Source organism: Scatophagus argus, chromosome 7, assembly GCF_020382885.2.
Source record: "Scatophagus argus isolate fScaArg1 chromosome 7, fScaArg1.pri, whole genome shotgun sequence".
Lineage (NCBI taxonomy): Eukaryota > Metazoa > Chordata > Actinopteri > Scatophagidae > Scatophagus > Scatophagus argus.
This window is the reverse complement of record NC_058499.1, coordinates 2,201,079-2,221,340: the sequence shown is the minus strand read 5'-3', so window position 1 is coordinate 2,221,340 and position 20,262 is coordinate 2,201,079. Positions and strand designations below refer to the sequence as shown.

General features: G+C 47.9%; 1 protein-coding gene across 2 annotated transcripts; it reads right to left on the bottom strand.

Moving 5' to 3' along the window:
- Nucleotides 1-35: 35 nt before the first annotated feature.
- LOC124061609 (zona pellucida sperm-binding protein 3-like) lies at nucleotides 36-3,665 on the bottom strand. Of its 2 annotated transcripts, none has more exons than XR_006843785.1 (9): nucleotides 3,427-3,665; nucleotides 2,484-2,791; nucleotides 2,107-2,225; nucleotides 1,830-1,933; nucleotides 1,275-1,452; nucleotides 990-1,107; nucleotides 825-907; nucleotides 301-479; nucleotides 36-158 (listed from the first exon to the last, which is right to left on the bottom strand). XR_006843785.1 is itself a non-coding variant. In XM_046393639.1 (9 exons), exons 1-9 carry the CDS (start codon nucleotides 3,563-3,565, stop codon nucleotides 94-96), a joined length of 1,203 nt encoding a protein of 400 aa, XP_046249595.1. In that variant the 5' UTR covers nucleotides 3,566-3,661; the 3' UTR covers nucleotides 36-93. The 2 variants fall into 2 exon arrangements, 1 of the variants encoding a protein (XP_046249595.1); XM_046393639.1 differs by having other exon boundaries at nucleotides 391-479; nucleotides 3,427-3,661.
- Nucleotides 3,666-20,262: the final 16,597 nt, after the last annotated feature.

Genomic DNA, 20,262 nt, shown 5'->3' with positions numbered 1-20,262 from the left:
TGAGTGGATGAATGAACAGCGAAGCTCACAGCTCGACAGGGTGCAACAGGTTTAATCTCAGTCCTGTCATTTTAAAGTGCTTATTTTGTGTTGTCACCGCAGAGGTCGCTCCTTCACTGTGATTGGTCCCACAGCTGTTTCCTGTTCCCACCGAGCATCTGCAAACAAACATGATTACATCACAGGTACCCTTAGAGGGAAAGAAAAAGAAAAACAAACAGACAGATCTACAGTTAATGAATAAACAGTTAATTAATCAACATGTTTGGGGACTTAGTTTGGCCTCTTCCATCTGCTAACCTGCAGGGGGGGGTTTGCTTTGACTTTTGGGTAGTTCTCACGTCAGCCATCTTTACACATCTGCATGGCCTGTGATGCGCCTATACGTACCTGTTCCTGTCACGCGAGCCTGACTTCCTGTCCCACACTGTGTATCGCAGCAGGTACAGACGTGATGCCGGCCGCTGACCTCCCTCCACCTGTCAGTCACCACAAACAGATCAGCTCGTCACATCAGCGTCACCACCTGATGTTTCGCCTCAAACACTTAACTTTGTCATCTTATTTCCAAGTCAGTTGTTTCAACACTGAGCACACACGCACGCACACACACACGCACGCACACACACACACACACACACACACACACGCACGCACGCACGCACGCACGCACGCACGCACGCACGCACGCACGCACACACACTTCAACTCCAATCTGTGCTTTGCTGCATTTGAGCACAAAAACACAGCGTCGGTTATCACTCGACCCCACTGAGACAGATGGTGGTGTTTGCAGCAGAGGATGATGGGAGTTGTAGTCTCACCCATCAGTGAACGAGCAGGCCTTGTTGGTGGCATCAACAGCTGCAGCAGCTGCTGTGGCCCTCACATTGCAGGTGATGTAGATCTGAAGACACAAAGAAAATGTTCACGTCAGCTCGTCATGTTAAAAACCAACAGGCGTAATGTCCGCCGTGTCCGAGTCTCACCACGCCGCTGTCGTCCTGCTGGAACCTGAACGCCTCCAACTCAAACTGCAGCTTGTCGTCCTGAGACCGAGGCAGGAACTGAGAGCTGGAGCCTGTCAGCTGACTGTCAAACAGGCACCTGAACGCAACACAGAGGACAACACGACAAAATACTCTGCTTTGAGTAATTTGAGTCCGATGTTTAAATGTGCTTCAAGTTGGACCACGATTGGCTTTCTGGTTTTGATGTCAAAAACCGTCCATGCTGGCTTTGGAAAGGACACACCAGCAGCACAGAAAACTGACCCGCTGTTTCCCAGGAAGGCGTATCGAGGGACAGTGTCAACGTTTGGGACCACAGTGGCCACGCAGCTGTCCACCGTCACCCTGAGGGGGACGTGATAAAACTGTTTGACTGACACCTCAAACTTCATCATGTCCCCCAGCAGGAACTGAGCGGACGGACGAGAGACCTGCCAATCATCTGAGGGACGAAAAGACAAACAACAAACACTAAGGAGACCAAATGACTTTTGTTTTATATTTTAGAAGCTGCGGTTAGAGAATTCTTTAAGATTTTAGAAAACAAAACAGCTGATAAGTTTATAAAATATGATACCAAAAATATACAAAGCACCTCTTACATACTAGAATATGAACCAAATACTACACTAGTTCAACTACAACAGTAGCCACTCTGAATGAGTACTTTTACTTCAAGTGCATCCTGTTGCCAGTACTTCTGTAAATGTAATCCTTTGAGTGCCTCCCTCTGAACCAGTGCAGACCGGCTCGGCATGAAGAACCTGACAAAGAGCAAAAGGTTTTGGTTCTCCCGAAGCAGTTGGAACGAACGCCCACCCATCATGAGTCTGAAGGAGAAGTGGAGGCTTTCCTCTGAAACCTCCCTGAGGCTAAACGGAGTCCAGCTCGGCTTCAGCATCCCGCTGCTCACGTCGTGCTTCCTGAAAACGACATTAAGAAAAACCTACAAACGTTTAGGACGCATCGATGTCAGATAGAGAGATAGATGCCTTATTGATCCCGTGGGAAATTCAAGATGATGAAACAAACACTAAAACTGCAGAAACTCCAGATGTTTTTCCAGGTTAGTTTGTCTAAAAACATAAAATCAGACCTCTGGTAGTGACACTGGATGTCGACAGCGACGTCTGTGGTTCGGACGATTTGACTGTCCCCCAGAGGACTGGGAGTGTAGACCAGCGTGAAGGCGTAGACAAACGAGTCTTCAGACATCTGAAACACAGTTTGCAGGACACTTTGAGCGTGGAGCTTGAGGACAGGAAGTAACTTTTGGTTTCTGGAATCTGTGAACCCACAGAGAAACGTCAGCACCTCTGCAGCCTTGCTGTGCCCTTTAGCTCCTTGGTTTTGATTTTGACACAAACCCAACTCCAGTTGGACGGATAAATGCCACCAAATGTCAAATATGAAACCGAACCCCTTGAGTCAGCAAAGCTGTTAATGTAAAAAGCATCTTTCTTAAACCCTCACCAGCAGCTGGCTGCCACATCCATGCAGCTCCGACTCAAAGACCAGGACCTGAGCTTCAATATCTTCCCCTGTGGCAGGACATCCTCCCAGCGTCATGTCTGCCGCTCGGACAGGTTTACCGATGCCCAGCAGGTCTTTCTTGGCCTCCACTCGGACAGAGTTCTCCCTGCAGATGACCGTGACACTGTTGACCGCTTTGGGAACCTTCAGCTCAAAGTCTGGAGGGTACTGGGGCTCTTCTTCAGCAGGTGGATCCGGAAACCTCCAGGATAAGGGCTTGTGGAAAGACTGCTTCTCCTGGAGAAGATCTGGGACGGAGGGGGAATTTTACCCACCAGTTTGACTGGTTTTCATACTGCGTGAGACACAAAATTGATTCGCAGTCTTGGAACCGACTGATCATTCAGCTTTTATCAATAGTTACCAGGACAACACCCAGTTGATCCTCCTCACTGAGTGCCATTTCAAAACATTGTCCCAGCCACAACAACAACCGCTCTCACCAACTACAGTAAAGTGGGTGCGTTCTGCTTTCTGACCACAGGGGGGCAGTACTGAACCCAATATGGTTTAGTGCAGCAGAATGAGCAGATGATATTTATGCTTCGTCATGAGTGTTTGCAGTTAAGTTGAATACAACTACACACAACTAATGAACCACTGAGTGCAGTTTTTGTTTTTCTTCCTCCTATTTAAACATTTTTATTTTTATTATTCTACAGAGGGACAGAATTCAGTTGCAGAGAGCCACTTATATCTGACAAATTTGATGTGTTGCTCAAAAACAAATCAGTCCCTCCATCTAATGTCAAAACTCACATAGTAACACATCTGACTTATTGAAGAGCCTATCAAAGCTCAAGTCACTGAACCAGAAGCATAAAAATGAGAAAGTTCACTTGAGCTTCGTTGTCAGTATTTCCACTGATTGTTGAAGGTCTACCTGTTGGTTCCTGGACTTCAGGCTGCTGTGGGTTCTGGTCTACAAACCCACCGGCTGCAGACTCAGCATCCCAGTTTGACTCTGGAGCTGCCGTAGCTCCACAGAACAGACAGAAAAAGATTCTGACAGAAAGTTTCATGTTGACCAGTTTATTTTTTGTTTCCTTTCTTTGAAACAGACTCACCTGTGCGGCAGGTGGTTTTGTAGAGCTGAGGTTCGACTCCGCCCACCGTCTGATTGACCTCACGGTTCCCCAGCTGCTCCTCGTTCACCTGCATCAACCTGCTGAGACTCACCTGAGTCAGAGTCCAATGTGTCAGAAAGGGAGAAAAAGCAACAAACAGCAGCTAGGTGAACAATATTTATTTATTTATTTTATTCTTACCAAAGAAAGTGACGTCAAAAGGACAAAGGCGTCACGCGCTTTTAAAGACTCTAACAACAGAATGGGATTAAACGTGGTTTGGACTTCCTGGACGTTAATGTTCGTAGCGTCGTGCAGCGTCGTTCAGCTCTTTGCTCCGAGCTGCTCACATCCACCATGAAGCGCTCCATCCGGACTGATCCCGGATCAGCTCGGATCAGCTCGGCTCAGCGCGAGGGACTGAACTCTGGGTCGAGTCGCACCGGAAACCAAAGCTTTTGCCTGTTTGGTCCTGTTTTTTTCACGTGCTGTCAAAAGTGTCGGACATACCTGATCTTGATATTTGACCAACTTCCACTGAAATCTAATTTAAGCTGTATAGATCCATAAGAGATTTTGGTGTGTGTGTGTGTGTGTGTCACACAGACTAATTAAGGTCCTGATGGAGTTCATCCTGTTAAAATTGTTTATGAATCATTAGAGGCAGAAAAACGTGCTGTCCCCTGTGTCCTCCATATAAATAATGAGTCCAGCCAAGGTCACACTAACACTCATGTTAATGCTAACACACACACACACACACACACACACACACACACACGCACACACACACACAATCTGCAGCCTGTTGTGTCGGGTGTGTTTTCACAGACGTGAATCCATTAAACATCCATCCAGCTGAATTTAGTAAAGTCGGCCACGCTTTATTGTGCATATGGTGACGAAGAAAACCAAAAGAGTTGAGAAAGAGTTAAAGGACTTGAACAGACACACACTTCCTTCTGCGCTGTAGCACAGAAAGAAAATAGTCCCGACATGAACCAGCTCACTACAAGGTCTGTGGATTAGTAACCGGGTGGTGAGACATCTGAGCTCTGAGCACCACAACTGAACTGTCATCTGCTTCCATTACGTTCAAGAGAAGGCAGCCGATGTTTCCAAAACCCTGCAGAGCACAGCAAAGCCGTGCAGGTGGACCAGCTGCGCCGCAGGTAAGAGGAAACACATGTAGTTCTGATGCTGGGGCGAACTGTCCCTTTAAAGCCTGGAGCACAAGGTGAGATGGAGTCCATCTCCACTCGTTGCTCCCATGTCTCCAGCTTTGCAGAACATGTGTTAGTTTTATTTTATGTGATCTGAAAAATATTTTGCACTTACAGTATTGTTTGAATATTGTAGTAGAGAGTTTGACCACCAGGTGTGTGTGTGTGTGTGTGTGTGTGTGTGTGTGTGTGTGTGTGTGTGTGTGTGTGTGTGTGTGTGTGTGTGTGTGTGCTCTGGTGATCTCCCTCCATTCATTTCCTGTATAAACTGCAGCAGCCTCCTGGGGCTGCTGGCTGCTCACCTTCACTGATATTAATGAGCTCGATCTGCTCATTTCCTTTATTTATTAACTGCTAACAGCCAGAGGAAAGAGGTGTGTGTGTGTGTGTGTGTGTGTGTGTGTGTGTGTTCAGTCGTTTAAGTTTAATGTCGTGTTATTTTTACGCAGACGTTGCTGTTTTGTTTTTTTTTTTTGCTTCTTGAAAACGAAGCAGTTTGTTAATGATGATGATGGCAGCAACTTTTTGGGACGTCCTTGATGAAGGAGACTTTTTGGACAACAAAACTCCGCCGTGATGAGGACGGTCGCAGGCAACGAGAACACAGTCCCGATAAAACAATAATAACACTTCATTCATGAGAGGTTGCAGTAAAGTCTTCTTTATGAAAAGTTTAAAAAGGCACGTAGAAGTTCAGATGGGGAAAAGAAGCCTTCTGATAAAGCAGCAGTGATTTAAAAGAAAATCGAATCCGTCTGAAAGTCTTCACGTTCGCCCAAACTTCACTTCCTCCTGAGCTCCACTCAGGCGCCGAATCCTCAACAAATTAAGACTCTTTTCAGCCCCAAAGACACTCAGTTAACAATTAAGTGGTGCAGTTAAAGTCTTCAACAGATGAACTCCTGAATCGTATTTATATTGTGAGCTTATCTCACATGTGCTCACATGCTGAACTGGAGACTGTCATGTCGGGGTCCACCTGGTTCACTGACCTTCTGTGAACCAGGTGGACCCCCGACATGAGACCTGCTGGGTTGAACGTGTGTGTGAAGCCTCCACGTTCTACAGCGTGTGGCTTCTCTGCAGCAACGTCCATATTTGAAGCTCCGCAGTCACCACAAGCTGATTGGCTGTGATGCTGAGCTTCAGGTGGTTGTTGCTGCACCATGTGATGAAGCTATGAGTGTGTTTGGAGGCGCACAAGGGAAAAGAAGTAATTCTCTCCTTTGTGCTGTGTGTGTGTGTGTGTGTGTACACAATGCACACACACACACACACTGTAGGTGGCTGCTCTGACAGTCAAGGTCGAAGGAAGTTGGAAGACAAGCGATTCCACTGCTGTGGAATCTGCTGAGAGGCGCACTTCCTGTTTGACCTTTGACCTCGACCATCCATCCCATAATCTCATTCCGGCTCGGGTCTGCGTGACACGGACTTAGAAATACACCATTTAAAACAGAGCAGCAAACGCATCCACCATCAAACACTAAAGAAAATGTTTTCATCCAGAAATAAATAGCAGCGGGTCCAGTTAATGTTCAAGTCCTCACATCTGAGAGGCTCATATGAAGATTTTTTTCTTTAGTCATTTTTCACTTGAAAATGACTAAAACGATCAGTTGTCAGGATAGTAGCTGACTGGACAATAAAGACAAGAAGGAAGTTTCTGCCAAACCCAGCAAGAAAAGCTCGTCTGTGTCAACTGGATGCTACACTGACTCACTATCACCTCTAGAGGTACAAAGTGGTATCGCAGACAGGACGCGCTGGGGCTAGCTGGTTAGCATGCTAACTTCAGTAGAAACCTCTGCAGCACAGCACACAGACGTCTCTGGCACAACATCAGAGCTGAGATTTCTTCACAGTCTGTTGTTAATTTGCTTTTCAAACTAAATTTCTTACAAAGTGCTCTTTTAAAAACACCAGGCAGATGGGCAGTCAGACAGACAGACAGGCAGACAGACAGGCAGACTGACAGACAGACAGGCAGACAGGCTAACAGACAGGCAGGCAGACAGGCAGGCAGGCAGGCAGACAGACAATCAGGCGGGCTAACAGACAGACAGGATAACAGGCAGGCAGGCAGGCAGGCAGGCAGGTAGAGAGACAGGCAGGCAGGCAGGCAGACAGACAGATGGACAGACAGACAGGCAGGCAGGCAGGCATACAGGCAGATGGACAGATGGACAGACAGACAGACAGACAGGCAGGCAGGCAGACAGACAGACTGACTAACAGGCAGACAGACAGGCAGGCAGGCTAACAGACAGATGGACAGACAGACAGACAGACAGGCAGGCAGGCAGACAGACAGACAGACAGGCTAACAGGCAGGCAGACAGACAGACAGGCAGGCAGGCAGACAGACAGACTAACAGACAGACAGACAGACAGGCAGGCAGACAGACAGACTGGCAGACAGGCAGGCAGGCAGGCTAACAGACAGACAGGCTGACAGACAGACAGACTAACAGACAGACAGACAGACAGGCTAACAGGCAGGCAGACAGACAGGCAGACAGACAGTCAGGCGGGCTAACAGACAGACAGGCTAACAGGCAGGCAGGCAGGCAGGCAGGCAGACAGACAGACAGGCTAACAGACAGGGAGACTGACAGACAGACAGACAGGCAGGCAGGCAGGCTGACAGACAGACAGGCAGACGTCGTGTGTCTTAAAGCTTTCGAACATCAGATCCTGGCTGCTGCAGAGGGTGGAGCAGAGCACAAACAGGCTGATGTGTTTGGGTTAAACTGCAGAGCAGCTCAGGGCAAGCAGACAGAAGGAGACAGGAAGTCCACGAGGAGCAGCAGCAGAAGCAGCAGAAGAAGAAGAAGAGCGAGGATGTTAAGGCTCTGTAGGCCCTCGGCTTTTTACTCTTCAGCATCGAGCTGGAAGCTTCTTCGGGAGCTCTGAGGTGTCAAAACACGTTTCAGTTCAACTTTATTATTCACATCAGGAACAAGCAGGACTGACAGCGAGAGGGGAAAGCAAACGTGGCGTTCAGAGGAACGGGAGGGACGCATCATCGATGAAATTTAAATAATCCTTTTATGAGTTCTAATGTCTGAAGGTTTGATTAAAAGAGCAGCTGCTCTGGTGTTTCCTCCCTGGGTGTTGTCTGCCAGGCTTCATCTGTCTCCCTGCAGTCTTATGTAAACATCCCCAGCATGAATACGTGTAAACCTGCTTCTGCATTCACGCGTGTGCTGGTGAGGTGGTTCCGTTGTTGTGCCGCCGGCAGATCGACACCTGTGGATAATGACCGAGATAATCACGTCGGTGTGAAGAAAGGCTTTCTATCCGCAGTTGGAGCACAGTGAAGATAAGTTGCTCTCATTCATTTGATCATATTTTAGTAAAGTCAACAGTCGTGTTTTCTACCTGCGTCACCGTCAGTCCTCAGATGCACTTTGAGACTCTGTGATGATTTTTGTGCCTGCACCTGTGGACCGTTTGAATCCAGCTTTGGAGGTTTAGACAGGACCTGGACTCAGACCCACGTGTCTGTCCTTCTGATCTTCTTGGCGTCTTTGCCGTCTGCTGGAAGGCGATCTGACGCAGCTGAGCCTGGTCTGCTGATTCTGGCCAGTTTGGAGGGCCTGCAGGGGGATTGTGGGTTGGGTTTTTGGGCAGGTCAGCGAGCAAGCTGATGGTTCAGTCAGAAAAGATGCATTCAGAGGCCATGGAGAAACTCATTACGCAGAAAAAACACAGCAGAATCATTTCTAAAATGACTGGATTACAGCTGTGGGCTGCCTCTGTTTTACTAGTTGCTAATTGCTGGTTGCTAACGTACTCGCAGTTTTGGTTGCTTGGTAACGACAGGTGCGACAGAAGTGGGAGCTCCCACACACCTTGGCCAACAGGATGAACACACAACATGTGAACGGTCTGTCAGGCTGCTGATGTCTCAGATCAAATGATCAGCGAGTCACAGCAGACCAACATGGTGACTAAACGCTCTCTGCTGCTGCTGCTAATCACCTCCTCTGATGGCAGCGTGTGTGAAGCTCAAAGCATCAGGGAGAAACAAACCGTGTTTTCTCATGTGTAATTAACACTGAGCAGGCAGAACAATTAAACTAAGCATGAATCACACGCACACGCACACACACACACACACACACACACACACACACACACACACAGTCTTTCAATTCAATGTTTCGAGCCACCTTTGGCTAACTGACACATCTTTAGTTCCTCTTGTAATTATGTTACTTCATTTTGTACAGTCAGGCAGCCAATCAGAGAGCAGGATTCTCTGTCGCTGGAGCCTGAAGCATCCTAATGGCTGCACTTTAACCCTAGAACACTAACGTTAAAATTAGTAACACCATCACTAACGTTGGGTATATTTTACCCGATATAATATCTCGGATAAAATACAGTTTCTCACACCAGCGTTCATCATGCCATATAGGACACACAGTGGCCACCTCTTGGTTTTTCTTTCACAGCTGTACTGAGCACACATTTGGTCGAAAGTATCAACACATCCCTTCATTTGGTTGTAAAATTCGATCGCTTCAAAATTGTGTGGGTGAAAATCACCCGACGTTAGTGTTCTAGGGTTAAGTTAGAACAAACTAACTAACTAAAAAGATGTTATTTTTAGTTTATATGGATTTCTTTATAGATTAAGCTGCAGATCCCTCAATTAATTAATGAATCCTAAAGTCTATAAGGAAGAAAAAATGCAAGAAAAGTCCAAGGAGACTCAAAGACACTCAGTTTACTATTCAAAAGACTAAAGAGAAGAGTGAGACTTCAGTTGGAAGTGAATTGTGGGTATTTTCGCCTAATCGGGTTTGAAGTTACAAGAGAGAAACGTGACTCTTGTTTCATTAACCTGAGCGGAGTGAACGCTTCGTTTCTGTGAAACTTTGATTTCTTCAGGCGAGACTTTGAACTTGACGCGTTTGTCATCCCGAGTCCTCGTCTTCCTCCGTGTCCGTGTCTCTGAGAGAAACAAAACGAGGATGAACATCAATTAGGCTACTTAATGAAACACGCTGTAAGTGAGGCCGTAGCTCATTATGCCACATTAGTCTGATATAAATAGTGAGCTATTAGCACTAATTTATTAGAAATCTGCCTCTGATTAAAGAACCTGAACCCTCATTATGCGCTGTGGCCCCAATCTGAAGTTCACGTGCAGACACCTGTTGACTGGTCACCTGGTTTCACTGCTGACGCTGCGTTCAGGTGTTTCCACAGCAAATCTGAAGTGTTTAACAACTTTAAGTTACATCAAGAGGTTTGCGTTTCTAAAGAAGCTCATGAAATATGATGCTTTGTCAACAACAAGGTGATTTATCAGTCGAAAACACGAATGAACGGGAAGCTACTTTGTGAATTGATCAGAAAGTCATTTTCAGTGAAAAAAATCTTTTCGTCTGTTTTAATCATTTGAACTTATTTGGACTGATGTTGAGGACCGGAGTGTCTCTCGCTAACTTTTACAGTCCAAACAATCAGCTGATTAGTGGAGAAAGAAACATCAGCAGATTAATCCAGAATGAAACTCGCTGCCGCTGAGATCAAAGCAGGTCAAAATTAGCTCCACCTCAGCTCCGCCTCGACTCCACCTCAGCTCCACCTCGACTCCACCTCGACTCCACCTCAGCTCCACCTCAACTCCACCTCAACTCCACCTCAGCTCCATCTCAGCTCCACCTCAACTCCACCTCAACTCCACCTCGACTCCACCTCGGCTCCACCTCGACTCCACCTCAACTCCACCTCGACTCCACCTCGACTCCACCTCAACTCCACTTCAGCTCCACCTCAACTCCACCTCGACTCCACCTCAACTCCACCTCAACTCCACCTCAACTCCACCTCGACTCCACCTCGGCTCCACCTCGACTCCACCTCAACTCCACCTCAGCTCCACCTCAACTCCACCTCGACTCCACCTCAGCTCCACCTCGACTCCACCTCAGCTCCACCTCAACTCCACCTCAGCTCCACCTCAACTCCACCTCGACTCCACCTCAGCTCCACCTCGACTCCACCTCAGCTCCACCTCAACTCCACCTCAGCTCCACCTCAGCTCCACCTCAGCTCCACCTCAACCAGCTCCAACAGTGAAAATCTGCTTTGACACCAACGCACGAGTCATAAAAACCTTTCAGTGTCAACGCTCACATGTTCCTGATGACACTCAGGCAGCTCAGCCGTGTTCTGCGGGGAACCTTTGGGTTCTGACACTCATGTGGATGTTCCCCCCACCTAAACACTGCAGACCCAGCAGGGGGTTTAATAATGCAGCTGATCAGTGCACATTAGATATACTTTGGTTTGAGTAAGATTTGTAGTTTTCCAAAAGTGACTGCAGGCGAGTGGACGAGTGGACGCGATGAGTCTCTCCAGTGTCCCTCCTCACCGATTGGTTTCCTTCGATGTTTTAAAGGGACACACAAGTTTTCTGCACTATATTCCTGCGTTGTGCACTGGACACAAGACGAGTTTGGAGAGCGAATGAAGCTCCACAATCGGCCTTCACCGTCACGACCTTCTGCTGAAAAGTCGGCTTTGACGTCAGTCTGCCTGTTGTTGTTGTTGATGTTGATGCTTCGTGTTGTCTGACAGCAGACGGCTCTTCATCTCTGACATCCACACTCCAGTTTTTCATTCCTCCAGCGCTGGATTTCTTTTTCCCATGGTGCTCTCTGAGCAGGACGCCTCATCTGTCATCAGAGCGAACAATAATGTCCCTGCCAGGTGTGATGGACAGCCGAGGCGAGGCGGTGGCGGCGGCGTGCTGTCCGGACACAGATTGAAGGTGGAGCTGTGGAGACCAACATTGACATTTCCATCAGAAGTCTGTTCACGGGCTGCCTGGGGACGCCGCGTCCTCCACCCACAATAAAACACCTCCGCCCTTCAAACGTTTCTCTGAGGCCTGTGATTGCAGCGCGGCTTCGTTCGTTCAAAACTCTGTCGCCACAAACACTTCGTCCACGCTGTGATTTATTGGATCAAAGAGTTTCTTTTCCATTTTACAAGTTATTGTCCGCGGCTCAGAGTGTGACAGGAACTCGTCACGAACAGAAAAGAAATATCTGCAATAGTTTAAGAAACGACAGCTCGACTGACACGGTGGGTGAAGCCACCAGAGTGAAGTACGGATCAGTCGTGACCTCCTCCTCTGTGCGGGAACAAACAGGAGTGCTAATGTTGTTAGCCAACCGAGCTAACAGTAACTTTAATAGCTGGTCAGTAGCTTTTGTCTTTACTCGTCACTGAAAGACAAAACACACAGTTTTGAAAAGCCATAGGGGATCGAACAGATCAGCACACAGAACAGGAAGAAGCTCGGTGAGTGACGCCACTGATATTATTGGACAGTTTAATTTGCTGCAGTTTTGTTTCACTGGTTGGGTCAGGTTATCTTTCCGACATGTGAAGGTGTTTGGTGACACTGAAGTTTAAATGGTGACTCTGTGGTCACGGCCTCACTGAGATGGTCGGCTCGTGTCTTGGCCACAAACGCAGGTCTACTCTTTATTTTAAAACACTTCTTAAAATGAAACTGCTTATTTTTTAGCTTTCTAAGCTCATTTTACACATGAAAGCGTTTCCATGACAAATTCCAGTACCGCACTTGTGAAACAGCTTTTCATAAATGCATGAAACAAATTCACGCGAATGCACGTGTGATCCTGGGACGCCAGGCGTGTGAGATATCAGCATGGATCTCACGTGTCGCTTCGCGTTCGGGGACAAACGGGTTCATCAGACAGCAGCTCAGCTGACATGTAAACAAACCTCAGCCTGCACGCACATGCGAGTGAGGTGTCGCCGCCGTCGCCGCCTGCGCACAAACCATCTGTCAGAGTCCATTATTCAAACTTTAGCATTTCCCATGATGCTCCTGTGTGATCGCAACACTCACAGGACGAGTTCAGCAGCTTGCAGCTCACGCACACACACACGTACACACACACAGTTTGACTGCTCAGACTCAGAAGAAAAGAAAATGTTTTGTGTGTGTGTGAACACGCTGCACATCGCGAGTCGCCTGTCGTTTTGATGGCTAACATTCAGATCACATGCAGGTGGAAACATCTGGCAGGTGAATCACTGTGTGCTGGAGGAGAGTTGATCGTGAGTTCACTTTGATGGACTCAGGTGAAGCCTCACCTTTCTGCGTGTGTGTGTGTGTGTGAAGCCAGACAGACAGTGATTGGATGTCTCATTCTGCTGAACTTATGAGGTCATTCCGGTTGACAGACTCACCCGCAGAATGTGATCTTATAATAAATATTGATCGACCCGCTGAGAAGACTCGAACTTTTCAACAACCCCGAGACGCTCGGTCACACGGAGAGGAACTGCAGCTTCGGTGGCTTTTCCTGATCACAACACAGGAAGGTCTAAACCCACTGAGATCTGGTTTGAACTGAGTCCACTCTGCTCTAAACCCTGTTGTTCCCAGCATTATTCAGCCGCCACATTAGTAATATTGTTTAGATGTTGTTTGTTTTGCTGACTTTCTGCATGTGTTACGAGCATAAGCAAAACAATAACACGCACGTGCAGCTCATTTAGTTCAAGGAACAGACTTTCCTGCTCGTTACTTGTTGTCTGACAGGAAACAGATTTGTTGGGTGAAATATGGTGGCTAATCTGTGGCGGACTTTTTACTCTGCAGCTCTCGGGCAGCTCGGCTCGGGGTGAAGCTCACGGACGAGCTCCTCAGTCATGCCTACAGGAGGTCTCCGGGTCAGGCTTTCATCTCGTTTGGTGAGTCAGCTGCAGCGGCGTCTTCGCTGGTTTACAGGCTCATTCAGACATGACGGCAGAAAACAGAGAGAAGATGAGAAAAGTGGATTGATATGCAGACCCACCAGTGAGCTTCTCCCATCACAGGATGACTTATCGATCAGCGCTGCGGTGCGGCCCTGAAGGCGTCTGCCGCTGTGACTGAGCTGTGGAGGCTTCAAGAGCGTCTCGGCATCGCATCCTCAGGTCTGCTCAGAGTCACCGAATAACACACACACACACACACACACACACACAGATTTGACCATCAGCAGGTGAACTCAAACAGCTTTCAAACCAAACGATCTGCACTGAGAGCAAATGGACTTGAGTTTGCTGTAGCTGAACAGCTGAGGTGATGCTGCAGTGCGGCTGTAAAGGATTTTCAGAGCAGACAAACTGAGTGCAGACACGTTGGTCTCTTCTTCAGTTCAGGTTTCACAGTCTGCTTCTCCAAACCTCATGCAGATTTTCACACCGTGGTGCGTTTTAGTGCCCGCAGGGACAAACGGTCGCCGCAGGACGGACACGTAAATCCACGAATAACAGTCATATTAACGCCCCCTCCGTAAAAGTGATGTGTTTCCTGCTGCTGACGGGATGACGTGGATCATAAATATTAGCAGTCGCTGTCAGGCTGATCACTTTATCCACGACGCCGTCAATGGAGAGCGAAGAGGAATCGCAAAGTACAGAACAACCTACAGTCTGGAAATCTGGTGTCATCCCGGACCTGAAATCCTGCAGCCTCACACACACACACACACACACACACACACACACACACACACACAACATGGCACCACACCTTGGGGAAACGTGAAGCTTAAAACTGACCAAATAAAAGCTAATGTCTCAGTTTAACTGACTTGGTGTTCACACATTTCATAAGTCAGACTTGTGTGTGTGTGTGTGTGTGTGTGTGTTTGCACGCTTATGCAACATCAGTATAGTTTATGGTTATTGCTAATCACCACATTCTCAGAAACAAACAGACAAGGACTTGAAACCTTGTTGGTGGTTTCATTTATGCTTTGGTTCAGAACTCTAAAACTCTTGGACAGTTCATTAAGAAGTGATGATCCTCCGTCTCAGTCACAGCAGCTCCTCAGCCCTGACGTCCTCTTCATGTCCTCCCCTCCTGCTGCCGTCCTCCGGCTTGTGACTTTGCCTGGGGCGACTCCGTGTCCGTGCTGATGTCACACGCTGTGGCGGCGGCGGCGGGCGGCACCTCCAGCTGCCTGATGGCATGACGACAGCTGATGGCCTGTCAGCGGGACGGCTGTGATTGGCTGAGTCGTGGGCAGTGGAGCTCCTGCCATAGACAGGCTGTGATGTTGTGTTGGTTTCAGATGTAAATGTTCTTAGGTAGCACCAGCCAATCAAGCATCACCGTCAGTATGTCACCGCCACATCACTACCCACAGAACGGCGACGTTTCCCCTCCCATCATTCTTTGCGTCGTATCAGTGTTTGATGCTAACACCCATAAACACACACGGCAGATGGACAAACCAGCCTCACACATCTAACACATCATCTCCCCCGAGGGCCTCAGGCTTCCCCAGAGACGCAACAAACACCAGCTGCTGCCGCCGCCACCGACTGCACATTTCACTTCCTGTCTGTCTGCAGAAGAGCTGATAAACGCTGAGTTAAACTCTTGTGTCGCCTTTGTCTTTGCATCAGCCGATTTATTTTTCATTTTAGGAAAGTTATTTTGATAGCACCATCAGAGACGTCCAGAGGTCCATGTTTCCACTTCCTTTCTATCCGTTTTACTCTCTGAACCCTAAAGAAGACCACTGATGGATTGTTAATACATGTTTTGTATTCTTACACTCATAGCAGATTGTATCAGCTGACCGACATGTTAAATCACAGCAGGAGGACAGGAACTCGCTCCTCGGAAGAAGACTCATCGTCTGCAGCTAAAGAGTTTTCACTGTGTGGTCTGAAGCGTATTGATGTGATATCAGAGAGAAGCGCAGCTGACGGGAGGAAACACTGGGTCCTGATCAATAATTCAGAGGTTTTTGTGAGTTTGCACAGGTTGCTGGCAGAGTTGACTCAGGCGGATCGGCAGATGACGGAGGAAGAGTCGGAATTTATGCATCAAAGCGTCGTCAGCGTGTGATAAATGATGAACGACGGCTCGGTTAATCACACACAGTAAACCTCACAGAGTGCAGACATGCTCCCACGTGAGGAGAATATTTACTGTAACCCTGAATCTTCACGTAAAGACGTTCAGTCACCTCTGCAGGTTTTAGGTGCTCAGATGGTGACTGATCAGGCCCACTGGGTGCAGGCCTCAGGGCTTCACCTGCAGAATCACTGACAGAAACAAAACAAGCACAAAGAGACGCACAAAAAGGGACACAAAATGTCCACAAAGAGACACAAAATGTCCACAAACAACACGGCTGCGTCGTAGTTTGTACATCCGTCGGCATCTGAAGCTGTTGCTTAGCGCAGCCTGAGCACTTTATAGTTAGCCAACCTACCTGAGTCTGACTGATCAATAATAGATCAGTCGATACCCTTCCAGTCTGATGGAAATCAGATCAGAGCGGAGCTGCAGAGACGAACCTCACAGACTCAGAGAAATAAACACAAACACTGAGATCATGATGTGGGTCACAGAGGCTCCCTGGCCTCAATGTCCATGATCTGACACAAATCCGCAGTCTCTCATTGGACGGCGTCAAAGCGTTTAAGCAGCTCCTCTAAAAATCATTAGTTTCATAACGTGTACTGCTGGTGCAGACGGAGAGACAAAAGAGGTCAGCCATCATCTCCCTGCTGCTGGTCGTTAGGTAAAGGACATGAAAACAAACTGCTTCCATGGACCTGGACCGCCTACGGTCCATCATGTTGCCGTGCCGCTTCCACACTACGACTCAGAAGAGGACCTGGACCTGACCTCGCTGACCTCCTCACTTACTCTGCTCCTCCTCCCTCCTTCAGGCTGTAATCTTCTTGATAAAGTTGTCTTTTTTTTCCTCTCAGCGGATTTTATCTCCCGATGCTGCTGATGTTGCTCTGATAGTCCTCATCATTATTCTCAGCATCGTCCTGCCAGCAAAGCGTTACTGGGGCAACGGTGACCTTGCCAACGGGACTCCTTTAAGAAGCGTTAATGAGGATGAGTTGAGGAGGAAGACCAGAAGCTGCCGCGCCTGAGGCAGACGGACAGATGAGACGTACAGACACAGCGACAGACTGCATTCCCTGAAACACTGATCCAGTTTGTGATCACTGACAACATGTACAGCGTGTGCTAGCAGCCACACGCAGCTAATTTGCAGCTGAAAAGTCGAAACATGTTTTCAGAGCTGGAAGAAATGTTGAGATTCTAGTCAGTACTAATAGCACACTGTGAAAATACTCCACCGCATCTTAATGTCTCAAAAACTTGTGTAGGTGAAAGTATAATCTGCAAAATGTATCTACTGTTACACATGATGTGTGAATGGAGTGTGCAAACAGGACGAAGAGGCGACTGGATTCCAGCTGTTTCCTGTGGCGGCTCGTCAACCCGTGTTTGAGTCCGTCGGGTTGGATCTCAGTTTCTTCTGTCTATTCAAAAAACAACCCTCACGCTGAATTATTCCAGAATGAAGAGTTAGCAGATGGAGGCAGGACCTTATTGTTAGGACCCCGTGTGGCTCCAGGCTCACTTAGGTCTAACATCACTTATCTTTAGATATTGATCACAGTGACTGGCAGAGATAATCCAGGACAAACTGAGTAGTTATCGACATCTTTGGGTTAATTTGTCTCCAGAGGGAGTCAGCTGAGTGTCTGTGTTTTCTCCATCTGTGTTTTTAAAGCTGATCACATCCACAGTCATCAATAACCCCTCTTTAATCTGACAAACTGATACGACTGATCGGTTCCTGATCCCATTAACCTCTGACCGCTGAGAGTCTGAACCGGAGCTGCTGATGTTCGCTGGTGCCACAGATCCATTCAGGCTCTCAGTGAGGACAAAATGAACTGAGGAGGTCTGGATCCATACAGAGGTCAAAGGTCAAGTGCTGCAGATGAAGAAGGACCAGAAGGGGGGGGGTATCGATCAGTCGGCAGAAAGAGGACGGAGAGTCAGAGTGTTTTAGTGTATCCTGAACAAACACTGGGCTGAAACACCACAGAATACTGAACTTAATGTGGCTAATGCAATGCTGTTGACATGTTGACCAACAACCAGAGAATATCAAACAAAACCAGAGCTAAAAGTTTTGTTTTGTTTTCTGGCTGTTCTGATGAAAGCGAAGTGGGACGAGCTGCACTGGAAACAGACTTGGTGAATAAACGTCCACCGAAGCCTTTTCAAACTGCTCAGACTCCTCAGACACGTCGACGTGTTAAACGCCAGAGCTTGACGTGCTGAGTCGTGCTCTTTGTTTCCGAGGGGAGGATATCTCTCAGTCTCCGCAGAGGCGTCTGCTTCCCGCTGAACAAAACGCCGCCACTTCCTCTCCGACAGAACAGCTCTTTCAGACATCAGTGAGTCTTCTTCTCCACTTCATGTTCACGCTGAGCTCTGATCGGGTGTGGGACAAACGCTCGGCAGACTTCAGTCAGCAGCGACGCAGCGACGCAGCGACTCAGCGACGCTCTGCCTGAAGCCGTTTGAACGAGGACGGAGTCAAGATTCTGGCTCACGATCGGCTGAGAACACAAAGTAAACACCCGATGATGACGTGAAACTGAAGAACCTGAATCAGCTCCACTGCAGACACCAGGACTGAAGGCTTCCATGTCAGTTTTTGTGTTTATTAGATCATCCATTTCCAGGCACAAAGAGGAGAAAACAGTCGTTTTTCCTTTAATGATGTCCGCAAAAATCTAGATTCTGATCCGTTTTTTCAGATTGAACTGATGTCTCCTGACAAGGACAGAAAGAAAAGAGCTCGTCATTGAAAAACCCATCAAAAGACAAACAGTCATTAAAATAAAATGATTTATTAATGTTTTATTGTTCATTTTTCTGGAGCCAAAACAACTTTTTCAAGTGTTTCCTCTCTCAGTTCAGGCTGTCTTTTCAACATCACCTTCATCGTTCTGGTCCCATTTTCAGCCCAGTCGCTTCATCCGTCTGCAGTGAGAGTACGAGCTGAACCATCGCCTTCCTTCAACAGATGGAGGGAACAGAAAGAAAGAAGAGACTCACATGCAAAGGCCGTTTGAAGGAGGCAGGTCTCGTGTTCTGTCCCCGCGCTGAAGAAATCCACTTCCTCAGAGGCTGGAACTGATGGACTTGTGAATAAAACACACGTCTGGTTTTGACACCAGATTATCAGCAGCTCAGAGACACTGAGGGGGGACACACAGAAAACCAAATGTGTTGTGGACGTCGACGAAGCTGCAGGAAGAGGCAGCGACTGACTGACATGTTCGGTAGGAAGTGACCGTTCAACGTGCCATACTTCAACACTCAACACAGGAAGTTCACATCTGCAAGTTCACCTCATGCGTGGACCACAACAGTCCACATGAGTAAATCAACAAACTGAAGCTGGCAGGGCTCGGCATGGACGACTGCCGCGGGTCAGTCAGCTTTGCTTTTCCAACTGAGCTGCATGTGACACCACAGGAGTTAAGTCGTGTTGTTTATGTCGTACGTGAAATACGTTTTCAGTGAATATTCTACTGACATGTTCAGCATCACGTTGCTTACGTGGCCTCATCAGGAGTTGACATTATGTTTCCTTGTTGGCGTTCTGGCTGCTGCTAATTAGCTGTATGTGAAACTGGTTTCCAGGAGACCGGACCGGATGAGAAAGGTGTAGACCGTAGAGCTGACGTGGACTGTGCCTCAGCGATGATCATTCAACGCAGCGTAAACGCCAATGACACATGCGCCGATCCACGAGTCACAGGAGCTGACGCATACATAACGACTGCTCTGACTTTTAATGTGTAATCCTGAGACAAATGATGGATAATAAAAATGATGAATTCTGAACATGAAGAAAGGATTAAAGATAAAACATGTGCGTCCACTTAACAAATTGACTCTGAGGTTCAAAGCGATTAGTGCAGCTTCAAAAGACCGTAATTCAAAGATGAAGGTGCCTTTAAGTGAGGACAAAAGACCATAATATGTCACATTCTCCAAGGATAACCTCATCACGTAGTCCCTCCTCCTCCTCCTCCTCCTCCTCCTCTTCTTCTTCTGCGACTTCTTCTTCTTGTAGACTTCCTCACAGACAGATGTGATCAAAGGTCATGGCGGCTGAAGTGCTTCTAAAGGGATTACATGTGTGTAGCCAGCATCAGGATGTCATTTCTGACCTCCAGCAGAGATGATTTTTTTCCCCTCTCTGACCTGAAAAACCGTCTGCGAGCTCTTTACCGCCGCCTGACCTTGAGGACAAAAACCCTCCATGATGACGGCGGCCTGGAGCACAGGGCGCCGCTCGCCCGCCGCGAGCTTTCAGAGCTGGTGGTAATTGGATCCTGGTCTTCCTCTGCCTCCCCGTTGCTCTTCTCCGTTCTCTCCGCTGGAGGTGTCATCATCAGTGCTCTAATAAGGCGAAGGCCACGAGCGCCTCCAGCGAGTCATTATTCACAGTAATGACGTCTCACTCGGCTCTGAACACACTCAGTTTTAACCGCTCACACCGATCTGGACTGCAGGTCGTC

Coding starts and splice junctions, on each gene's coding strand:
- LOC124061609 (XM_046393639.1), bottom strand. CDS start 3,565: ATGAAACTTTCTGTCAGAATCTTTTTCTGTCTGTTCTGTGGAGCTACG. Junction 2,792..3,426: donor TGAAGTCCAGGAACCAACAG/GTAGACCTTCAA, acceptor CCTCCGTCCCAG/ATCTTCTCCAGGAGAAGCAG. Junction 1,108..1,274: donor GCCTTCCTGGGAAACAGCGG/GTCAGTTTTCTG, acceptor TGTTGCGTTCAG/GTGCCTGTTTGACAGTCAGC.